Source organism: Doryrhamphus excisus, chromosome 4 (genome assembly GCF_030265055.1).
Source record: "Doryrhamphus excisus isolate RoL2022-K1 chromosome 4, RoL_Dexc_1.0, whole genome shotgun sequence".
NCBI lineage: Eukaryota > Metazoa > Chordata > Actinopteri > Syngnathiformes > Syngnathidae > Doryrhamphus > Doryrhamphus excisus.
In genome coordinates this window covers 637,743-657,040 of record NC_080469.1, presented here as the reverse complement: position 1 = coordinate 657,040, position 19,298 = coordinate 637,743, and the positions used below count along the sequence as shown (strand labels likewise).

At 42.4% G+C, this 19,298-nt stretch overlaps 3 protein-coding genes across 4 annotated transcripts in view; 2 read left to right on the top strand and 1 right to left on the bottom strand.

Annotated features, from left to right (window-relative positions):
- Positions 1 to 2: 2 nt before the first annotated feature.
- On the top strand, positions 3 to 5,038 carry LOC131127564 (beta-1,3-galactosyl-O-glycosyl-glycoprotein beta-1,6-N-acetylglucosaminyltransferase 4-like). 2 transcript variants are annotated; one of them, XM_058069577.1, is made up of 3 exons: positions 3 to 210; positions 3,213 to 3,256; positions 3,736 to 5,038. In XM_058069577.1, exon 3 carries the CDS (start codon positions 3,737 to 3,739, stop codon positions 5,003 to 5,005), a length of 1,269 nt encoding a protein of 422 aa, XP_057925560.1. In that variant the 5' UTR covers positions 3 to 210; positions 3,213 to 3,256; position 3,736; the 3' UTR covers positions 5,006 to 5,038. The 2 variants fall into 2 exon arrangements, with proteins under 2 accessions (XP_057925560.1, XP_057925559.1); XM_058069576.1 differs by having other exon boundaries at positions 3,213 to 5,038.
- A 2,893-nt stretch (positions 5,039 to 7,931) lies between these two features.
- LOC131127562 (uncharacterized) lies at positions 7,932 to 11,004 on the top strand. The gene is made up of 2 exons (XM_058069570.1): positions 7,932 to 7,982; positions 8,053 to 11,004. The coding sequence occupies exon 2, from the start codon at positions 8,378 to 8,380 to the stop codon at positions 10,193 to 10,195; it is 1,818 nt and encodes a 605-aa protein (XP_057925553.1). The 5' UTR covers positions 7,932 to 7,982; positions 8,053 to 8,377; the 3' UTR covers positions 10,196 to 11,004.
- A 1,541-nt stretch (positions 11,005 to 12,545) lies between these two features.
- si:ch211-158d24.2 (multiple epidermal growth factor-like domains protein 9) overlaps positions 12,546 to 19,298 on the bottom strand; it is a 32,088-nt gene continuing 25,335 nt past the window's right edge. The window contains exons 5-6 of the mRNA XM_058070431.1: positions 16,545 to 16,814; positions 12,546 to 16,061 (exon numbers count right to left, since the gene is read on the bottom strand). Of these exons, the coding sequence (XP_057926414.1) occupies positions 15,547 to 16,061; positions 16,545 to 16,814 (785 nt within the window). The 3' untranslated portion in view covers positions 12,546 to 15,546. The remainder of the gene's footprint in view (positions 16,062 to 16,544; positions 16,815 to 19,298) is intronic.

Genomic DNA, 19,298 nt, shown 5'->3' with positions numbered 1-19,298 from the left:
AGGGGGGGGATGTGTAATGCTAGTATAGTGAGGGCCAGTGGGCGGACTGATGCCGCCTGGACTCCTTCCTCATTCCCTCCCCCAGTCACTCCACCTGAACAAGATCCTGTGTGCAGTCACACAGCCTGTTCTGTCCAAATTTTATTCATGGGGAACTTTGGTGCTGCCTGGCTTCCGAATGTGCCGTCACAGCTCCAGGCATCTTTCAAGGTGACGCTACATGCACACACACACACACACACACATGCGGTATGTTATCCAAATGTTTCCGTAGCACCGGGACACACCATGTTATCAATACATTCCTTAAACGGTCCATAAAATCAATCCCAAAAACTTTCCGACATGATGTTTAGCCGGAGTCCTAAAACGCTTTTTTAATTCTACATCCAGAACTTCTTTATGAACTATACAAGTGTTTCTGTCAGATTGTTTTACCTGCATATTTATTTCTACGTTTGTGGTAAATGTATTCTTTATGCATCCCATTTACTCTTATCCTATTTTCTCCTATTGACTTCATCATTTTTATTTCTATTCTTTCTCATGATTAGTATTTTCTTATTTCATGCATGATGCTCTATCGTGTCGCTTGTTTTTTTCTGATTGCCTTATGTTTTGCTGACTTTTTTCCTTCCTTCTTTCCCTTCCTTCCTCACTACATAAGCTATCTAGCTATTGTTTCACTTTTTTCTTTCCCTTTTCAAGAATGACACGGTGACTTTTGAAAAAAGGAAGTGAACAAACATTCTTGTGACTTTGTATGTAATCACACAAGTGTCAGCATGTTTAACACGTGGTGTGACTGAATTAGGCGTAACAGCCATGAGGATGTAGGATGTAGGATTAAATAAGAAATAATTAACTAATAATGAAACCATTATGTTATGTGCCTCAACATAACTTCATAACATGATAAGTAACATAATAACACTATTTCACATCATCCACACAACAAGGTACTAACATCTTCAGCACCAAGTTGTCTTTTTCAGTACCTTACATGACTAGAAAAAAACACGAATGCATGCTTCAATAAGTTAGGTTTGGGCTACTAAGTGACTGGATATCACTGAAGAAAATGTCACATTTCCCATAGTAGACATACGACATTCCGAATGTGCTGTCACAGCTCGAGGCATCTACACACACACACACACACGTGTGTGGAATGTTATTCAAATGTTTTCCATAGCACCAGGACACACCATACTAGCCCAAAAAGGAACCATAAATCTGAGGATTATTCTGGAGTTGGCCAGCATCACAGGAAAAATCACCTGGCATGATGAACGTCAACCTGACATCGGTCTGCCGTTACATCCCATCCAGTATTTGGATCAACTCCCAACCATTGCTCCGATTTCATTTGTCACCCTTTGGGCGGCTGTCTGGTGTCTTGGCCTTGTCCTCATGTCCCCCTCTCCGACAAGCTGACCTTTATCAGGGGGTCCTTGTCCTTCTTGCTCACTTCCACGTCTTCCCACTGCATCATGCTGTGGCTGTGTGGGAGCACCCAAACCCTTAACTATGGGGGTGTCTAGTTTAAGGCCGCCAGTAGCCTACCCGGTTGAAGAAGGCCAGACGTTCGGAGGCTCCTCCTCCAGCCGCAAATCGGCCATGTTTTCATGTTTACCCTGACATCATGACAGGATGATATATGCTGTCAATCATGACAATAGAGTAAGAAAGTAGTGACATAATTACAGTGTAAGCAGTAATATTGATACCCCCTTTATTTAGTTATTACTTTTTGGCCTCTTCGTTCATTTGCTGATCAGCAACAACACAACAACACAGTCCAGTCTACCAAATGATCAAATTGGCCGCCACAGTGGTGCACTGGACCCAATTACCACTGAGTGGGCTGTGCCATGCTCCCGTTCCCCTCTGGGCGCTATCAAGTTTACGTCATCATTATGCAAAGCTTGTCTTACAAGGTGTACTTGTATCATTATTACTATTTCTTATTGTCTGCTGATTGAGACTGAAGTAGCACATCTGCGCCTGCTAGCTAGCTTCAGCGTTGTTGTGTCCTGTTAATTATTCGTCATAGCTTAGTTGTTAGCTTATTAGCCCCTATGGAGTCGGTGACAACAGTCGATAAGTAGATCATAACAATACACTTACCACTGCCTTTCTTTCTTTTCTCCTCCTTTTCCTTCCTCGGCTTTTTTTTGCTGCCCCACAGGATAAGTCGTCAGTGCGTCGCTCTCAAGTGGGGGAAAAAACAAATAAATAAACAAACACTACGGTCAACTTGGTTTTTCTCTATCGCTGTTACTTCCAAGTTGGCATTTGGCTATATGGCTCCCTAGCAACAGTTGCTATGTCGGTCCCACCCATACTCAGGAAGTCAATAAATGACTATTGCACTGAAGAGAGGTTGACACATATTCTAAATCAAACCATTGACTTGCACACAGTTTGGTAGGAAGTAACATGGTTCGTTACACTTTGTTCTACGTCATAAGATACACTTTTATACACCATTGTGTTTTTCATAAGCTTTCTCAAAATACCAATCATTTGTGAACGTGCACTCCTATATAAAGAGTCTTCTAAATATTTATGTTCATGTTCAATGGTTTGATACGTATATACTGGTTATTAATAGCCCTGGGAGGAATTCATGGGAATTAATATGTCATTCATAAAAAGGTAAAAAAAAAAACATGGAGACAGACATTTCATCCAAGAACTTTGGTTAGCGCCCTCATTTCAACCAAAGAATCGGAATGGAGAATCGTTAGGAACCGTAATCGCTCAAATTCAAGCGATGCCCAACCCTATTTATGAGTGATAAAAACTTATTTCTATTTGTGGTAAAATGGCTTCCATTCAGAGTTAACTACAGACAAAATGTGATTAATCGCGATCAAATATTCCAATGATTGACAGCCCTAGTATTTACATATCTCTTCAATCTTTCCACCTTGTAGAAAAATGTTGCATTTATTTTCCTTTCAAATGCTGCACACATCAAACTGTCTGCTTACACAAATAAATCAATACTTGGGATTTACCAGCAAAGGAACACTTATGTGTCATTCAAGTATCTTTCACTATGGAATGATTGGATGAAAAGAAGACCAGAGAGACTACTGATACGTGACATCTATAATAGTTTGGAAAGTTGACCGAAAACCTCTGAAGTTTGAGTTGAAGTGCTGGTAATAAAGTGTACTAATTGTTGCCATGTCATTGTACAGCGGCATTGTTGAACAAGTCCTCCTCGACCACTTTCCATAGCAAGGTAAGTTCTTACTTTCCTTCTCGCATCGCTCCAGCGTACCCCTGACTCTAGTGAGGGATGCACAAGCGGAGAATCGAATGCGGATCTTCCTGATCTCCTTCACGCCAACCACTCGGCCACTGTGACATGCTACCTTACTGATGCTACAAATGTTAACGTAATTCATGAAATTAGCCACCGCCATTAACTTAAGTACAGTCCAATGAGTAATATGCATATGCTACCTGGTGTTGGCGTGCTAGCACACACAGCAGCCTTGAATAATATTAATAATAATCAATGGTTTTTTATCCATCAGTCTGACTTTTTCTTTCTTTCTTTGCGTTTGTGCAGCCCTACTTTTGGGGTCTATTTAGCACTGACCTTTGGATGACCTTCACATTTGACAACTTTTACTTTCCACTCTATTGTATTTTTATTGCAATACTGCTTTATTCGGTCACATGCTTATACGTGGGTCTCTTTGTCACCCTTTCCAGAATGAACACAAGATGTGGACGCTACATACGTAAACTGAGACACAGGTGTTTCCTGTTTTCTGTGTCCCTGGTGGCGGTGTATCTGGTCTACATCAAAGTGAGCGTCTACATGCACCCTTACGGAGTCTTTTTCAGCCTACCTGGACTTCACGGCCACCGCTATGACGTCAACTGCAGCGCTATCTACGAGCTAGACCCCGTGGAAATCGGCAAAGCTCTTCAAATGAAACAAAAAGTCCGTGTTGACGTGGACGACGACAGCACCGTCAGTCTGACTTCCGACTGTCAGACGTTTCTCCAAAGGAGAACGTATGATGGCACTCCGGTATCAGAGGTCGAGCACAGCTTCCCGCTGGCCTACTCCTTGGTGGTGCACAAGAATGCACCCATGGTGGAACGCATCCTTCATGCCATCTATGCACCTCAAAACATCTACTGTCTGCACTATGACCAAAAGTCCTCTCCAGCATTTATTACAGCCATGAAGAACCTTGCTCGGTGTCTTCCCAACGTCTTCGTTGCCTCCAAACTGGAGTCTGTGGAATACGCCCACATCAGTCGACTCCATGCCGACCTCAATTGCCTCTCTGACCTGCTCAGGTCAGCGGTCAAGTGGGAGTACGCCATCAACCTCTGTGGCCAGGACTTTCCTCTCAAGTCCAACGCTGAGCTGGTGTCGGAGCTGAGGCAGCTGAAAGGCGGGAACATGCTGGAGTCCAGCCGGCCCAGTCAACTCAAGAAGCAGCGCTTCAGCTTTAAGCACGAGCTCAGGAATGTGCCTTACGAGTACCGCCGTATTCCTGTGAAAACCACGGCGGCCAAAGGTGCTCCTCCTCACGCCATCATGATGTTCACTGGGAGTGCGTATTTTGTGCTGTCCTGGAATTTTGTGAATTACATCAGCAGCAACCAAGTGGTGAAGGACTTTCTGGCATGGTCAGCGGACACTTACTCCCCCGATGAACACTTTTGGGCCACTCTGGTCAGACTTCCAGGGGTGCCAGGACACATTTCCAGATCAGAACCGGATGTTAGTGACTTAAAGAGTAAAACGCGACTTGTGAAGTGGAACTATTTGGAAGGAACTTTGTACCCACCCTGCACGGGCACGCACATGCGCAGTGTTTGCATCTATGGAGCTGCAGAACTCCACTGGCTCCTCCATCGTGGCCACTGGTTTGCTAACAAATTTGACCCCAAAGTGGACCCCATCGTGATACAGTGTTTGGAGGAGAAGTTGATGGAAAAACGCTACGCCACGGCCAAATGACGCTAATTTGATCTCCAACGTAAATAGGAATGATTGTCTACTGATGGTTCATTTATCTTTGCAATAAAGTTTTTTAAAGTTCTACATGTAGTTGCCCCCCCCCACCCCTCCACCCCAATCAAAACAAATGAAAGCATTCAATAATAAGTCATATGGAAGAATAACACACGGTTCTATAATTTCCCGGCTTCACTCTATCATATATGACTTCCTAAATCATGCTGCTTCGTGGTTGAACATCGGTCAGCAAAATATGCATTTTTAAACGACATCTTCAAGTAGAACATATCCTGAGCCCACATACTGTGAGGTAGTCCGGATGGCATCAGTAGAACTCGGTGTTAGAAAAAAAACTCAACTAACTAAAACTCAGCGTGCATGGTCATCCCAAACTTCTCTCAGGACTTCCAAATGCTAAACCTCCTGATCTGAAACTTTGGCATTGTTTAACACCGTAATGCAACATTAGAACTACATTTACGTCGAGGTCAGAAACGTGAAAAAAAACAATGAAATCTAACAATGAAAATATGTACAAACCTCAATTTCCCAACTTTCTTTGTTTCTTTTAGCTTTTTCCTGACAAATGAGTTCCTGTATAATTCTGTTCTCAAACTTTCATTTGTGGAAAGCGTTGTTGGCATTGAACGCTACGCACCATTACTCACATAGCCTGACTAAAAACATACGAGTCGTGTTTTATTGAGTGCAACATGTTTATTGAGTTGCAAGTGCGAGCAGTTTGATAAAGAAGGTGAGAAAGATTGAAGAAAGAAGTCATCAGGAAGTCCAAAGATTGTGACCCCTCCCCCACCCTCTCAGCTCCTCCTTCCTCGCCAGTCTTCAGTGAAGGTAAACATGAAATGCTCTTTTATACATTTCATTCCTCATTTACAGTATAATGACTTCATTTACTGCATGTCAGACTGTAATTATTCTGTATAAAATGTATTTGTGCATATTTTTAGGGTGTCTGATTATTATTAATATTTCCTATGGGGAAAAACAGCTTTAACCTCATTGTAGTATTTAAAAATAAAATATGGAATTAGCTTTTCTAGCCGTTATTAACAGACATTGAGAAACGCCGCCATGCATCTTGAACTGCGTCTGTGTCATCCGTGTTTTCCCACATATCTTATCTCCATCTTCGCCACCTTCATATCTCACACATGTTATGTAAATGGCGGTCAGTTTGGAGTCCGTTTTTTATGTTAATGCAGTTTGCTCCTGAAGACGGTAACGAGAGAAAACTAGACTTTGGTTCAAATATTGTCACGTTGTTTTCACTTACTTTTCAGTCTCATTTATTTGTTTTATACCAATGACGTGCACTGCTAACAGCTGTTAGCAGCTTCATAACATAACAATATTAACATTAACAATATTAGCAATATTAGTTTAAACACTTGAACGACTTTCTTTGCTGAAGTCTGGAAAAGTATGTAGTCGTTCAAACCCAGCGTAAATATATAGTAGCCTTCAAAGACAATTTCACTTTTGGGGGGAATTTTGGCCATGATCCACAATCCTCGTGTGTCTTTCTCTTTTCTGTGCCTTTTAAAGATATAAAAACAGATAAAAAAAGACCGCTAAGAATGCACGGGACACATGAACATTCGTGCATGAAAGCCACCTTTCTCCAGTGATCCGTTGATGAAAATGTTCCTGTTTATTTTCTATCCCGTGCAGGCGTTCTAATGGACCTTTGAAAATGTCCGCTTCCAATCACATCATGAGGAATGAATTGAGAAGCCATATTGCCATATTGTGTGCTTGCTTCTTCATGGCTGCCCTGCAGTCAAGAGGCCGTTTAGGAAGGTGAAATGTGAATACAAGCCCTCCTTTTCTGCAGGTATATAATGAACAATAACCATCATTCATTCTTTCTGCTCTGGTATTTGGGACCTGATCCAAGCTGCCTTTTTCCACTCTTTCCACTTGGCCAACATATTCTTACTGGTGGTGTACGTTTGGAAAATTGTCACCCTCGTTATGTTTTCATCTCTGTTTATTTCTTCGTCAGTTCATTGGTTTCACTTCTCTGTTGTTCACTCTACAGCAAATTTCTACCAAAGTTTGGCCTGGGTTGGTGATGTACAAATACTCTATTCCACTTTCACCGCTGCTTGTATCTGGGCCAAGTGGCCTACTCCATGCACAGGGTCAGGGGTGTCCAACATGCGGCCTCCAGGCTGTTTGTTGTTTTACCAGATATATTTTTAATGGGATTTTTCTAAGTCATAATAACAAAACAAAACAAAGTTGTATTTTTTAAACATTTGGTTGGGAAAAAAGGAAAAAGTAAAAATGGCGGAAAGAGCAGAGTTGATTGGAATAACAGGCTTTTTTCACCCATATATAAAAGTGGTAGAAAAGGAATGAATGAATGCTATTTCCATGTTTTGCTTCTATAATAGAATAGATAGCATATAGCATATGCTAGCATATAGAATAGAATATAAGTGGCCTTTGCCTCTTTTCATTTTTCACTGAAAAAAGTTTCGACATGGCTGACTTTGCTGTATCTACTTGGGATTGCGGTAATTCTTTCTAGAAAAAGACTTTTCCAGTATGTGTATGCCCTTAGTATGACAAGGCAGAAAAAGCAATGCTAACGCTACACAAAGTGGTCACAGCCAGGTTTCAAACCCAGAAGCGTCTGGCTGTGAGGCGGACGTGCTGATCAGACCACTTCCTGGCTGTGCCTCCAGTTTAGAAAGAACGTGGTTAACATGTCTTCCGGATTCTCCGCGTGGAGATTCCGTCGCTAATACATGCACGCTAATACTTTTACTCAATGCTTCATCTTTTTTTTAGATTCCCTGATTCTTTCTCTTTGCATTCTCGCAGCCACTGCTGACCGCTGGAGAAGAGACCGATGTCCCGTGTCTTGCAGTGAACACACCACGCAACCTCCACCTAACCCAACCTCCTAAGGTCCACCGTGATGGTGCAGAAGTCCAAGCTCAGAAATGTAACTCAAAGGGAACAACGAGGCCTCAGGGAAATCCATCATGGAGCCTCTTTGCGTGTTTCCTCCCCAGGCCGTCTCCAACATTCCCCTCACCTCAACACAAACACCCGCAACGCCCACGTATCAAAAGCCACCTGCTGGACCTGCTGGACCTGCTGGACCTGCTGGACCTGCTGGACCTGCTTTAAGGATGAATTTAGGAGTCATTATTTGTTACTGAGGAACTAGTGACTAAAGCACTTACATTTAGAGTAGTTACTGAGGAACTAGTGACTAAAGCACTTACATTTAGAGTAGTTACTGAGGAACTAGTGACTAAAGCACTTACATTTAGAGTGGTTACTGAGGAACTAGTGACTAAAGCACTTACATTTAGAGTAGTTACTGAGGAACTAATGACTAAGGCACATACATTTAGAGTAGTTACTGAGGAACTAGTGACTAAAGCACTTACATTTAGAGTAGTTACTGAGGAACTAATGACTAAGGCACATACATTTAGAGTAGTTACTGAGGAACTAATGACTAAGGCACTTACATTTAGAGTAGTTACTGAGGAACTAGTGACTAAAGCACTTACATTTAGAGTAGTTACTGAGGAACTAATGACTAAAGCACTTACATTTAGAGTGGTTACTGAGGAACTAGTGACTAAAGCACTTACATTTAGAGTAGTTACTGAGGAACTAATGACTAAAGCACTTACATTTAGAGTGGTTACTGAGGAACTAGTGACTAAAGCACTTACATTTAGAGTGGTTACTGAGGAACTAGTGACTAAAGCACTTACATTTAGAGTGGTTACTGAGGAACTAGTGACTAAAGCACTTACATTTAGAGTGGTTACTGAGGAACTAGTGACTAAAGCACTTACATTTAGAGTGGTTACTGAGGAACTAGTGACTAAAGCACTTACATTTAGAGTGGTTACTGAGGAACTAGTGACTAAAGCACTTATATTTAGAGTGGTTACTGAGGAACTAGTGACTAAAGCACTTACATTTAGAGTAGTTACTGAGGAACTAGTGACTAAAGCACTTACATTTAGAGTGGTTACTGAGGAACTAATGACTAAGGCACATACATTTAGAGTAGTTACTGAGGAACTAGTGACTAAAGCACTTACATTTAGAGTGGTTACTGAGGAACTAATGACTAAGGCACATACATTTAGAGTAGTTACTGAGGAACTAGTGACTAAAGCACTTACATTTAGAGTGGTTACTGAGGAACTAATGACTAAGGCATATACATTTAGAGTAGTTACTGAGGAACTAGTGACTAAAGCACTTACATTTAGAGTGGTTACTGAGGAACTAGTGACTAAAGCACTTACATTTAGAGTAGTTACTGAGGAACTAGTGACTAAAGCACTTACATTTAGAGTGGTTACTGAGGAACTAGTGACTAAAGCACTTACATTTAGAGTGGTTACTGAGGAACTAATGACTAAGGCACATACATTTAGAGTAGTTACTGAGGAACTAGTGACTAAAGCACTTACATTTAGAGTAGTTACTGAGGAACTAGTGACTAAGGCACATACATTTAGAGTAGTTACTGAGGAACTAGTGACTAAAGCACTTACATTTAGAGTAGTTACTGAGGAACTAATGACTAAAGCACTTACATTTAGAGTGGTTACTGAGGAACTAGTGACTAAGGCACATACATTTAGAGTAGTTACTGAGGAACTAGTGACTAAAGCACTTACATTTAGAGTGGTTACTGAGGAACTAGTGACTAAAGCACTTACATTTAGAGTAGTTACTGAGGAACTAATGACTAAGGCACATACATTTAGAGTAGTTACTGAGGAACTAGTGACTAAAGCACTTACATTTAGAGTGGTTACTGAGGAACTAGTGACTAAGGCACATACATTTAGAGTAGTTACTGAGGAACTAGTGACTAAGGCACATACATTTAGAGTAGTTACTGAGGAACTAGTGACTAAAGCACTTACATTTAGAGTGGTTACTGAGGAACTAGTGACTAAGGCACATACATTTAGAGTAGTTACTGAGGAACTAATGACTAAGGCACATACATTTAGAGTGGTTACTGAGGAACTAGTGACTAAGGCACATACATTTAGAGTAGTTACTGAGGAACTAGTGACTAAAGCACTTACATTTAGAGTGGTTACTGAGGAACTAATGACTAAGGCACATACATTTAGAGTAGTTACTGAGGAACTAATGGCAAACTGAGGAACTAATGACCAAGTCATATACATTTAGAGGAATTGATCATTTAGAGCTAATGAAGGACAAATGAGTAGAGTAGTTACCAAGTAACTACAGTTACGTTGATAACTACTGTCTACCATTTTGTCTACCATATTGTAAAGTTGTTATTGTTGTTATTGTTGTTGTTGTTATTGTTGTTATTGTAACGACGCTATTAAGCCTCCAGTGTTGCTTTGTTGGTAAATCTGGCAACATTCCAAAAGCGACGAGCTCCAAATCGAGCTGTTTTTTCTGGCGTCATCAGAGAGATCAGAGAGCTGGTATTTCTGATCTGCAGTTCGTGTTCTCATCAGCGGGGGCTCCTGAGACGTCCTCCCCACCCCAAAAGGGTGGTCAGCTCGGTGAAGCTCCACGCATCCATGAAGCAAAGCATCGGCTCCAAATGTTCTGGACTCGCTGCTGCCAGCCTTCAGGGTTCCAACTCCTTAGACGTGGGGATCATACGGTATTTGATTTATGAATTTTAGGACACCTTAACGTAGGATGTCTTACCAAGTCCAATCCACCTGCATGGACAGTAGAGAAGTCTAGCACAGAGACCTCAACCAACCCAGACCTTCCAGATCACCTGACCGTGTGGCCAACATGCTATCCACTAGTCCACCGTGCGGCTCACCTCTCATCTCAATGACTGTAATTCCTGTCTCAGGGGTCCCTCAGACCACATCACACCAATTCTATTTCAGTTCTACTGGCTTCCTTTCATGGTGGATGCTCCATTGTCAGCATTGTATGGCCTGTAAGGTGACCTTGGGGTCTTTTGAAAGGCACTAAAAATAAAATGTCAATTGTTACCATTCTTTTCTTATGTTGTCTACTAGAGTATGTTGGACAACAGGAGTGTAAAGGTTACAATATGGCTGCTACTCCATGTCTCCAAGGCTCCAAAGTGCTTTAGTCTTTGCCTTTTTCTCCTGGTTGTGGGGCCACAAGCAGATGTGAAGCTCGTGTTTTCCTGAGCAAGAACAGCAATGTTTAGAAGTCAAAACCGGCCGTGGAGCTGACTTGTCTCAGCATAATGGAGGCCTTGTCTGTGCAGACGGCGTGTCACTCCATGAGCTAACTGGCTGCCATGGTCGCCACGACTCAGTCTCTCCGTGGCTCCGTGGCTCCGTGGCTCCACAGCACTCAGGTCACGAGCCATCATGAAATACTAGAACATGCAAACACTTCACATCTTCTCATTAAAACACAAGCAAGAGTTCAAAATGGAAAACCTTCTTGCGGTACATCCAGCACTTTTACTCAGAAGACATTCTGCTGATGTAGAAAATAAGAATGGATGAACTCCACACAACACGGAACTAACCGTAGTCAACATGGAACACGCTAGCGTTTTAGCTAGCTTCTCTAGCTAGCTACTCTAGCATCAAATCCATCCTCAATCAGCGATAAGGACTTATGGGAAGGATTTCTACATTTCTACATTTCATACATTCTTTTTATTTTATATATGTATATATATATATATATATATATATATATATATATATATATATATATATATATATATATATATATATATATATATATATATATATATATATATGATTTCTAAATACAGTGTGGCTGAAACAGAAAGCGTGTAGATGGAGGCTGCCCTCTAGTGGAGAAACACGGAAGCACAGTGCACGTGCTGATTTCATGCAGGAAGTTGTGGATTTAAGAAGACGAAAGGTTCCTCGCAGACACACCAAAAAGTCCCACAAGACTGGGGGTAAAATAGGGAAAAGACTTTATAGAATTATTAAGCTTATGTCTGTCCAATACACTGAAAAAAACATGTCATTTTGTAAAGCAATGTTTGATTTTAATTCATTCTTTTTTGTAGAATTTATTTTGATTGTATTTATTTAGTCATGATTAAGTCTGTAATAATAATGATAATAATAATAATAATAATAATATTAATAAGCAATAATATTAATAAGCTGAACTGAACAATCCCATCAATCTCACGTGGGGAATGAATGAGTGAGTGAATGAGTGAGTGAAGGAAGGAAGGAAGGAAGGAAGGAAGGAAGGAAGGAAGGAAAGAAGGAAAGAAGGAAAGAAGGAAGGAAGGAAGGAAGGAAGGAAGGAAGGAAGGAAGGAAGGAAGGAAGGAAGGAAGGAAGGAAGGAAGGAAGGAAGGAAGGAAGGAAGGAAGGAAGGAAGGAAGGAAGGAAGGAAGGAAGGAAGGAAGGAAGGAAGGAAGCTAGCTTGTGTATGTTTTGGAGAGAGTCGGACATTGTGGTGCAAATTCCCGATGCTAACCAAGGTTCCAGTGTATTTATACATGATTACCATCTCACGGTGAATGACATGTGTTTTCTATGGAAAAAAACCTTTAAAAGCTTTAAAAGAAAATCTTTATTTGAACCACCAATTTGCAACTGTGTGACGTTCCAGTGTCTTTACTTTTAGTCGTAACAAAAAAGTGCAATTGCAGAAACGGGCAGTTCAGATTTTTTTATTGGAGTTGACCTTGGGGTGTTATTCACATGGTTTCATGGTTTCAGTGTTTGTTTCAAGTTGGCGGTGCATTCAAGTCCATTCAATCTGCATATATGGCCATGTTGACTGCCAAGAAGAAAGAGAAAGGGTATAAAAAGCAAGATGGTGGGTGCCCTGGTGACACAGTATTACTCTAAGTCTACAATAAGAAGCTACTATTCACATTCATCTGTACACATTTACACAGAAGGGAAGAGTCGTTACCTGAGGAGTTGTGTCTCACAATTAGCATCACGCATTGTTTCTAGGGCTTAAAACAACCAAAAAAAACAAACACTTTTGATTGAAAACTTTTCCACGGCCAAATTCAAACGCTGACCTCCAGACTGTGGAGAGCGTGCTAACCACTAGACCACCGTGCATCCAAGTCACATTGCATTCCAAAACTCCTAAAGTAAACAACAGATTGACAACAATGTCGGCACATATTTGACATTTGCAAAAGCATTTAAAAAGGCCATTGTTTTGGGGCAACATGTTGATGTTTTCCTTTGTCGAGTCCGTTTAAGCACGGGCACCTTTCAAAAGTACCGATTTGGCATCTGGTATCTGATAACTTGGAAACAATCCAAACCTACTGACAGCCATCGGTTACTCATATAGCGATCCCAAGTTCGTGGCGGTTAATTGGGTCTAGCAGTGGTGTGCAGTCGTAGCCAGCAAAGCCTTCTCCGCTGGCCTAAATACGATCCAAATCACTCACATACGTTTGCAACGTCAATTCTCGTCCAGTCGTCCCTGGTTCGTCGTGGTTCATTGGTTTCAGACGCAATTCATTCATTTCTGAGATACAGGATTTCATGTTAAGAATTTGACTATTTTTGCAACTAGAGCGTAGAAAACCTGTTTATGATGTTTGAAATACATTTTTCTAAACATTATTAGAGCTGTTTAGACTTGAAATAAAACCCCACGGTCACATTTCGTCTGATTATTCATTTTGAGATGGCTGATAGCTAGCAAGATAACCAGTTAGCCTCTTTCTTCTAAACTTAAGAAGCAAAAAAGTACCACTTCCTCACGGAATCGGAGGAGAAATTTTGTCAATTTTGTCAGGTTGGACATGCCGTGGGTGAAGTCATGCAGTGTGAAGGTAATGTTATGTAAGGTAATGTATCATCAATGGTTTGTGTCATTACTGCCCCCCAGTGACCACAATACATATCACTTGTCGTGTTATTAGATAAATATAGCTCCTTTTACCCGATATAAAGAAAATAAGCCCTATGACTTGTGCTTGTGTGTGTTGCTGTAAATGTGTTCCCTCGGGGAGCTGAGTGGGTGGCAAACAGGAAGTGATGTCAGGGGTTTGGAGTTGAGTTTTAGCTTTAACAGTACCCCCTGTTGGGGATTATTGTGGCTGTTGTGAGATCACGCAAACCTGCAAAAAACGATCAAGTCTGGTGCTTGTGTGTCTCATCCAACATTACAGTAACCTTACTGACACCAGTGTAGAATACTACATATTGTCCTTAAATGCATCTTCTGAATACCTTATGATTGTATTGTACTTCATTTAGACGTTTTTATGCTTGAAAATGCTGAATTTGGGACAAATGATCCGTTTTTTTATGACTAATAATAGACGGTATTCAACCATCAATCAGTATGATTAAGTCATGGATATATTTTTGGAAAACGGAGTGAAGCCGCAAAATGCAAAGCACATTCAAACCAATACAATTGTATAACAACATAGCACCCCCAACTTCCTGTTGGGGATGTTTGGGGGGTTCCCAGCATGTCTTGCGGGTTATACAGTGGTATCGAATGGTATTGTTTTGCACGTCTATTTCCATACCTGCATAGTCTGTGTGGCGCGGTCACACTTCACGCTATTAGCAAACATGCGAGGGATTCACTGCATGGACTTGTCATGTTTGCATCAATCTGGCACGTACTCGCCGACGACAATGAGCGGTGCATTCTGGATAAGAAATCATTTAAATAGTTTATTCTTTCTCAAATTTTGCGGGAACTCGAAGCCATGTTGTTGGTCGTTCTCGTACACGGTAGCCGTGGCAACACACAAAACATCAACATTTCACAGCATCTCAGCGGTGCAAATTTGAGGTGTCGGCGCCAACCAATCAGCAGCTGGAGGGCAACCAGGGAGTGAAAGTGTACAGTCTGGCGGTTCATGTAAGCCACTGCCCTGCAGCGGTGCTCGATGTGCTGATCAAATGCCTGGGAAAGAAGCACTCCTGGAGGATACGTCAGGTGACCGGCATGCGTTGAGGAGAAAGGGAGGACGCTATTAACAACAGATGCATGAACCAGCAGCCGTCATTGTTCCCTCTGGAGAAAACACACGTAAAACTAGACATGAAAAGAAAATCAAGCGCACGGGAGATAAAACACGATGAACAAACACGTCATACATGTGCAGCATTTCTTCCCAAGAACGGAACCAATAAATAATATATACGTGAATAAAAAGTCATTCAATAACAATCATTGTCTCCATTTAAGACGGCCGTTTGAGTGATCGCCTTTCAACTCAAACGGCCAAAAGTCAAGTCGTTGAAAATCCTCCTTGAAGTCCTCTGATTGGTGTTAGCAAAACGGCACATCCTTTGGAGAAACAACACATAAAAGACTTTTCTTTGGACACTTGGCATCCAGAAAGGGTGTGAGTGGAGTTGGGAAGCGCCGCAGACGAGCGGCCGGTCGAGCGGCCGGTCGAGCGGCCGGTCGAGCGGCCGGTCGAGCGGCCGGTCGAGCGGCCGGTCGAGCGGCCGGTCGAGCGGCCGGTCGAGCGGCCGGTCGAGCAGCAGTGAGCTTTGGATTTGCAGCAGCGTGGTCCAGTCCGGGGCGCTAAGCCTTGTAGCAGTTTCCCTGTGTGCTGAGCGCTAGCTGACCGTTGGGCGCCACCTCGTTGGCCTCGTCCTCCAGGAGGCCCGACACGTCGGCGTTGGGGATGCTGTCGTGATAGCTGCTGAAGCTGATGTTGTCCTCTTTCAGTTCTATGGTCCAGAAGGGGGCGTTGAGCTTGCGGTTCTGGTATTCTCTGTAAGTGTACACGCCTCCGACAAAGCCCAGCAGCATCACCACCACAAGGATGATGACGGCCAGGATGATGATGTTGAACTGCGTCCAGGAGACTTCGGTCAGAGACGCCGTGGTGTTGTCCGTGGGGCTGCTCAGGCTAGTCAGCATGGCCTGAGGTGTGGCGGCCGTGCTCCAGTTGCCGTTGGAGGCGGAGACGGAGGCGGAGACGGAGGCGGAGACGCCTCTCGCTCTGGTGGTGGTCAGGCTGCTAAAGGAGGAAGTACTTGAGTTGGGGACCTCTGGCGTGGGTCGCACTGCTGGTGGGGGAATCAGCTGAGGTGCTGAGGAGAGAGAGTCCAAATCGCAAGTTAGAACTGCAAACAGTCATAATAATAATAATAATAATACATTTTATTTGTATAGCGCTTTTCAAAATGCTCAAAGACGCTTTACAGAAAAAATGGAGTTGAATAAAAGCAAGTAAATAGAGCAAACAATAAAGCAACATTATTATTGTTTTCATCATAAGGAGCGGCCAAGTACAGAATGGAACTAAAAGTAAAAGCTGACACCTAGTGGCCATAAGACATAACTACACGTTTGCTGCGTCTCTCCGCTGTTTTTTGTTTTGTTTTTTGACTTTGAACTGCTACATTTGGGTTAGCATCTGCTAGTTGCAGACAGGCATACCCGAGGACAGCTACTATTTGGGGGCTTGTGTCAATGTGACCGTGACAGAAGATGAGAAGCGACGTGACTAACACTACCAGCCTAATATACGTATATGTACAGTACATGTACAGTACATGTATACGCATACTTACTTAGACGGCTGCAGTTATGAGCTCGGGCGTCTCCTGAGAATCCTGGAGCACAAAGATGGCAGCGGGCGCCGGCGGTGTTGTTCATGCAGCCGAGGCAGTGGCCGGTGTCGGGGTGACAGAGCTGGGCGCCACGCTGAGGGTCTGCATTCCCACTGCAGTCGCACGGCACGCACGCCCCGGACGCTTTGTAGAAGCCCCCGCTGCACTGGTCACACAGGGGGCCGCCGTACTGGGGAAGGCACTGCTCACATACTGGGGAGCCGCTGGGATCTGAGTGGGAACAGAAACGTACGAGGCAGGCGTTGACGTTAGCTTGGTGTTTCACACTGGAACTCTTTAAGTCTGCTGTCGCCATAACCAAAATGCTAAGCTGCCACTGCTTACACATTAACTTGACACTTTCAGCAAAACATTTTGCTTTTGTGCAAATTCATACGATTTTCATACAATACCATATGTCAACATGTCACATTTTAACACGGTGAAATTCTAAGTAGTTCTATTGCTGTTACGGTTTTACCCGGCCTGGACTACCGAGCTCAGCGATACTGCTCTGGTCAGGGTTAGGGGTGGGGTTAGGGCAGGGGTCAGCAACCCGCGGCTCCAGAGCCGCATGTGGCTCTCCAGCCTCTTTGTTGCGGCTCCCTTTGCAATGCTTGAATATTTTTTAGCACCCGTGTGGTGAAAATGCACGTCTTTGTTATGAGTTTACAAAAATCCAACTTTGTGTGAGACCATGAATGCATCCTGACTGAGTTCTGACTGGTGACTGAATGAGCAGACAGGATGCTATCCAGTTCTCTCTGACAGGTTAACATGAAGGGAAATGAGTAACACTTTGAGTTATTTGAGTTATTAATTATTATTAATGAGTTATTTGACGATTCTAAAAAATAAATTAGAGCTCATTTAAAAACAAAAGTTTATCTCCAGTACTAGCAAGAGTACTCCAACTCGTCTTTTTTTTTCCCCTCCAATGTTGTTTTAAACATACAACGTTTTGCGGCTCCAGGCTATTTTTCTTTAGTGGGCAAGTGGGTGAAATGGCTCTTTTCATAGTAAAGGTTGCCGACCCCTGGGTTAGGGTAACCCTAAAATATGAATGCTGATTCATGGTTGAATGTGTCAAAATGATGCATATTTAAGCACATTTTTGGTCTAAATTAGGAATTTAAGTACAATACAAATCCAAGGCATTCGGAAGATGCATTCAAAGACATTGTGATGATATGTAGTATTATACACTGGACACTATGTGTCAGCAAAGCTACCGAGACACACAAGCACCAGACTTATTGCAGGTTGGAATGATCTCACAATCGGCACAATAATCCCTAACATGGGCTGGTGTTGTGGCCTGTAACCCATGGCAACCTAAAACTCTAATCTGAAGCCCCAAAGTCACTTCCTGTCCACCTCCACTCAGCTCCGCTAGCAACACTCACGTGCAAGAGTCTTATTTATGTCTTATTTCTCTTCTTATGTCTACTATGTTGGGTCATAGGAGGGTAAAGGTGACTAGAGGGCCCCAACAATGTCAGAGAGCATATTGAGAAGGTCACCAACTGTTCTTCCATCAGCTTGATATCTGATCCACATTAAGGCATCCAATATTCCTCATCGGCAGCACCTTTGTGTTCCCTTTCAGTCAGCTTCCTCTCACAACCTCGAGGTCGCAATATGATCCCACAAAACCTGCCATGCTGGCCTGCGTGGACAGACGACAACATCTGATCAGTTATTGAAATGTTGTACCAAAGTTCTCCATTTAAGGTGCCAAGGTGTGCTCTACCTCCTATCCTGGCTGCTACTGTCCTCCATTTCCACATCTTGGGAGGGAATAAGACCTTAGGTTCCCATGTTGACAACTTGGAGCTTCTGCTTGAATTTCCACCACAGATTATATGATGATGGAGGACCGCGATGCTTGTGCACATTTCCACGTGACTCAACAAGAACAAAGTGCCAAGTATGAAACTCTGGACCGATACAAGTGAATGAAATGATACACTGGGCTCATTCAGCACATCACCACCGCTGGCTTCAACTAAGAAAACAGCTTGGAAGTATTCAAGGAAGATGACTTCTTCTCCATCTCACATAACCAGCACTTTCCTTGCAATAATGCTAATGCTCATGCTAATGCTAATGGTAATGGTTTCATTTCATTTGAACATGCATCAGATTCCAATTGAGTGCATCCCATAATCAGTTCCCAGTTCCACATGTCCAAAAGGAGTAGGAAGAAGCAAAGCTTATTAAATCCTACCCCTCCATCTGGTACTTTTACAATCACTAACTCTTACATTTGTTCACTTCCTGCTTTCCATAATACAGTTTAAGGTTTTTTTTTTAAATAATGTACCTCGTAGTGAAGTACTGTGTGATATGAGCATCCAATGCCATAATGTGTACCATAGTGCGTGTCAATATAGTGATATATATAGCACATCATGACTGGTTCAAGACTCTTCATCCTTGGATTTAGCAAACATCAACTGCTTGTATTGTTTCTTGAATTGGCTCATCGTTGTGCATTGTTTGATTTCCTTACTCAATCCATTCCATAGTTTGATTCCACATACTGAAATGCTATGGCTAGCATAACGTAGTCCTAGCATAGAAGTGTTTCAAATGTACTTCTTCCCTGAGATCATATTTCTCCTCTCTTGTAGAGAAGTATTGGATGACATTTTTAGCTAATTGCTTATTTTTAGCCTTATGCATTATTTGAGCTGTTTGAACATGAACTAT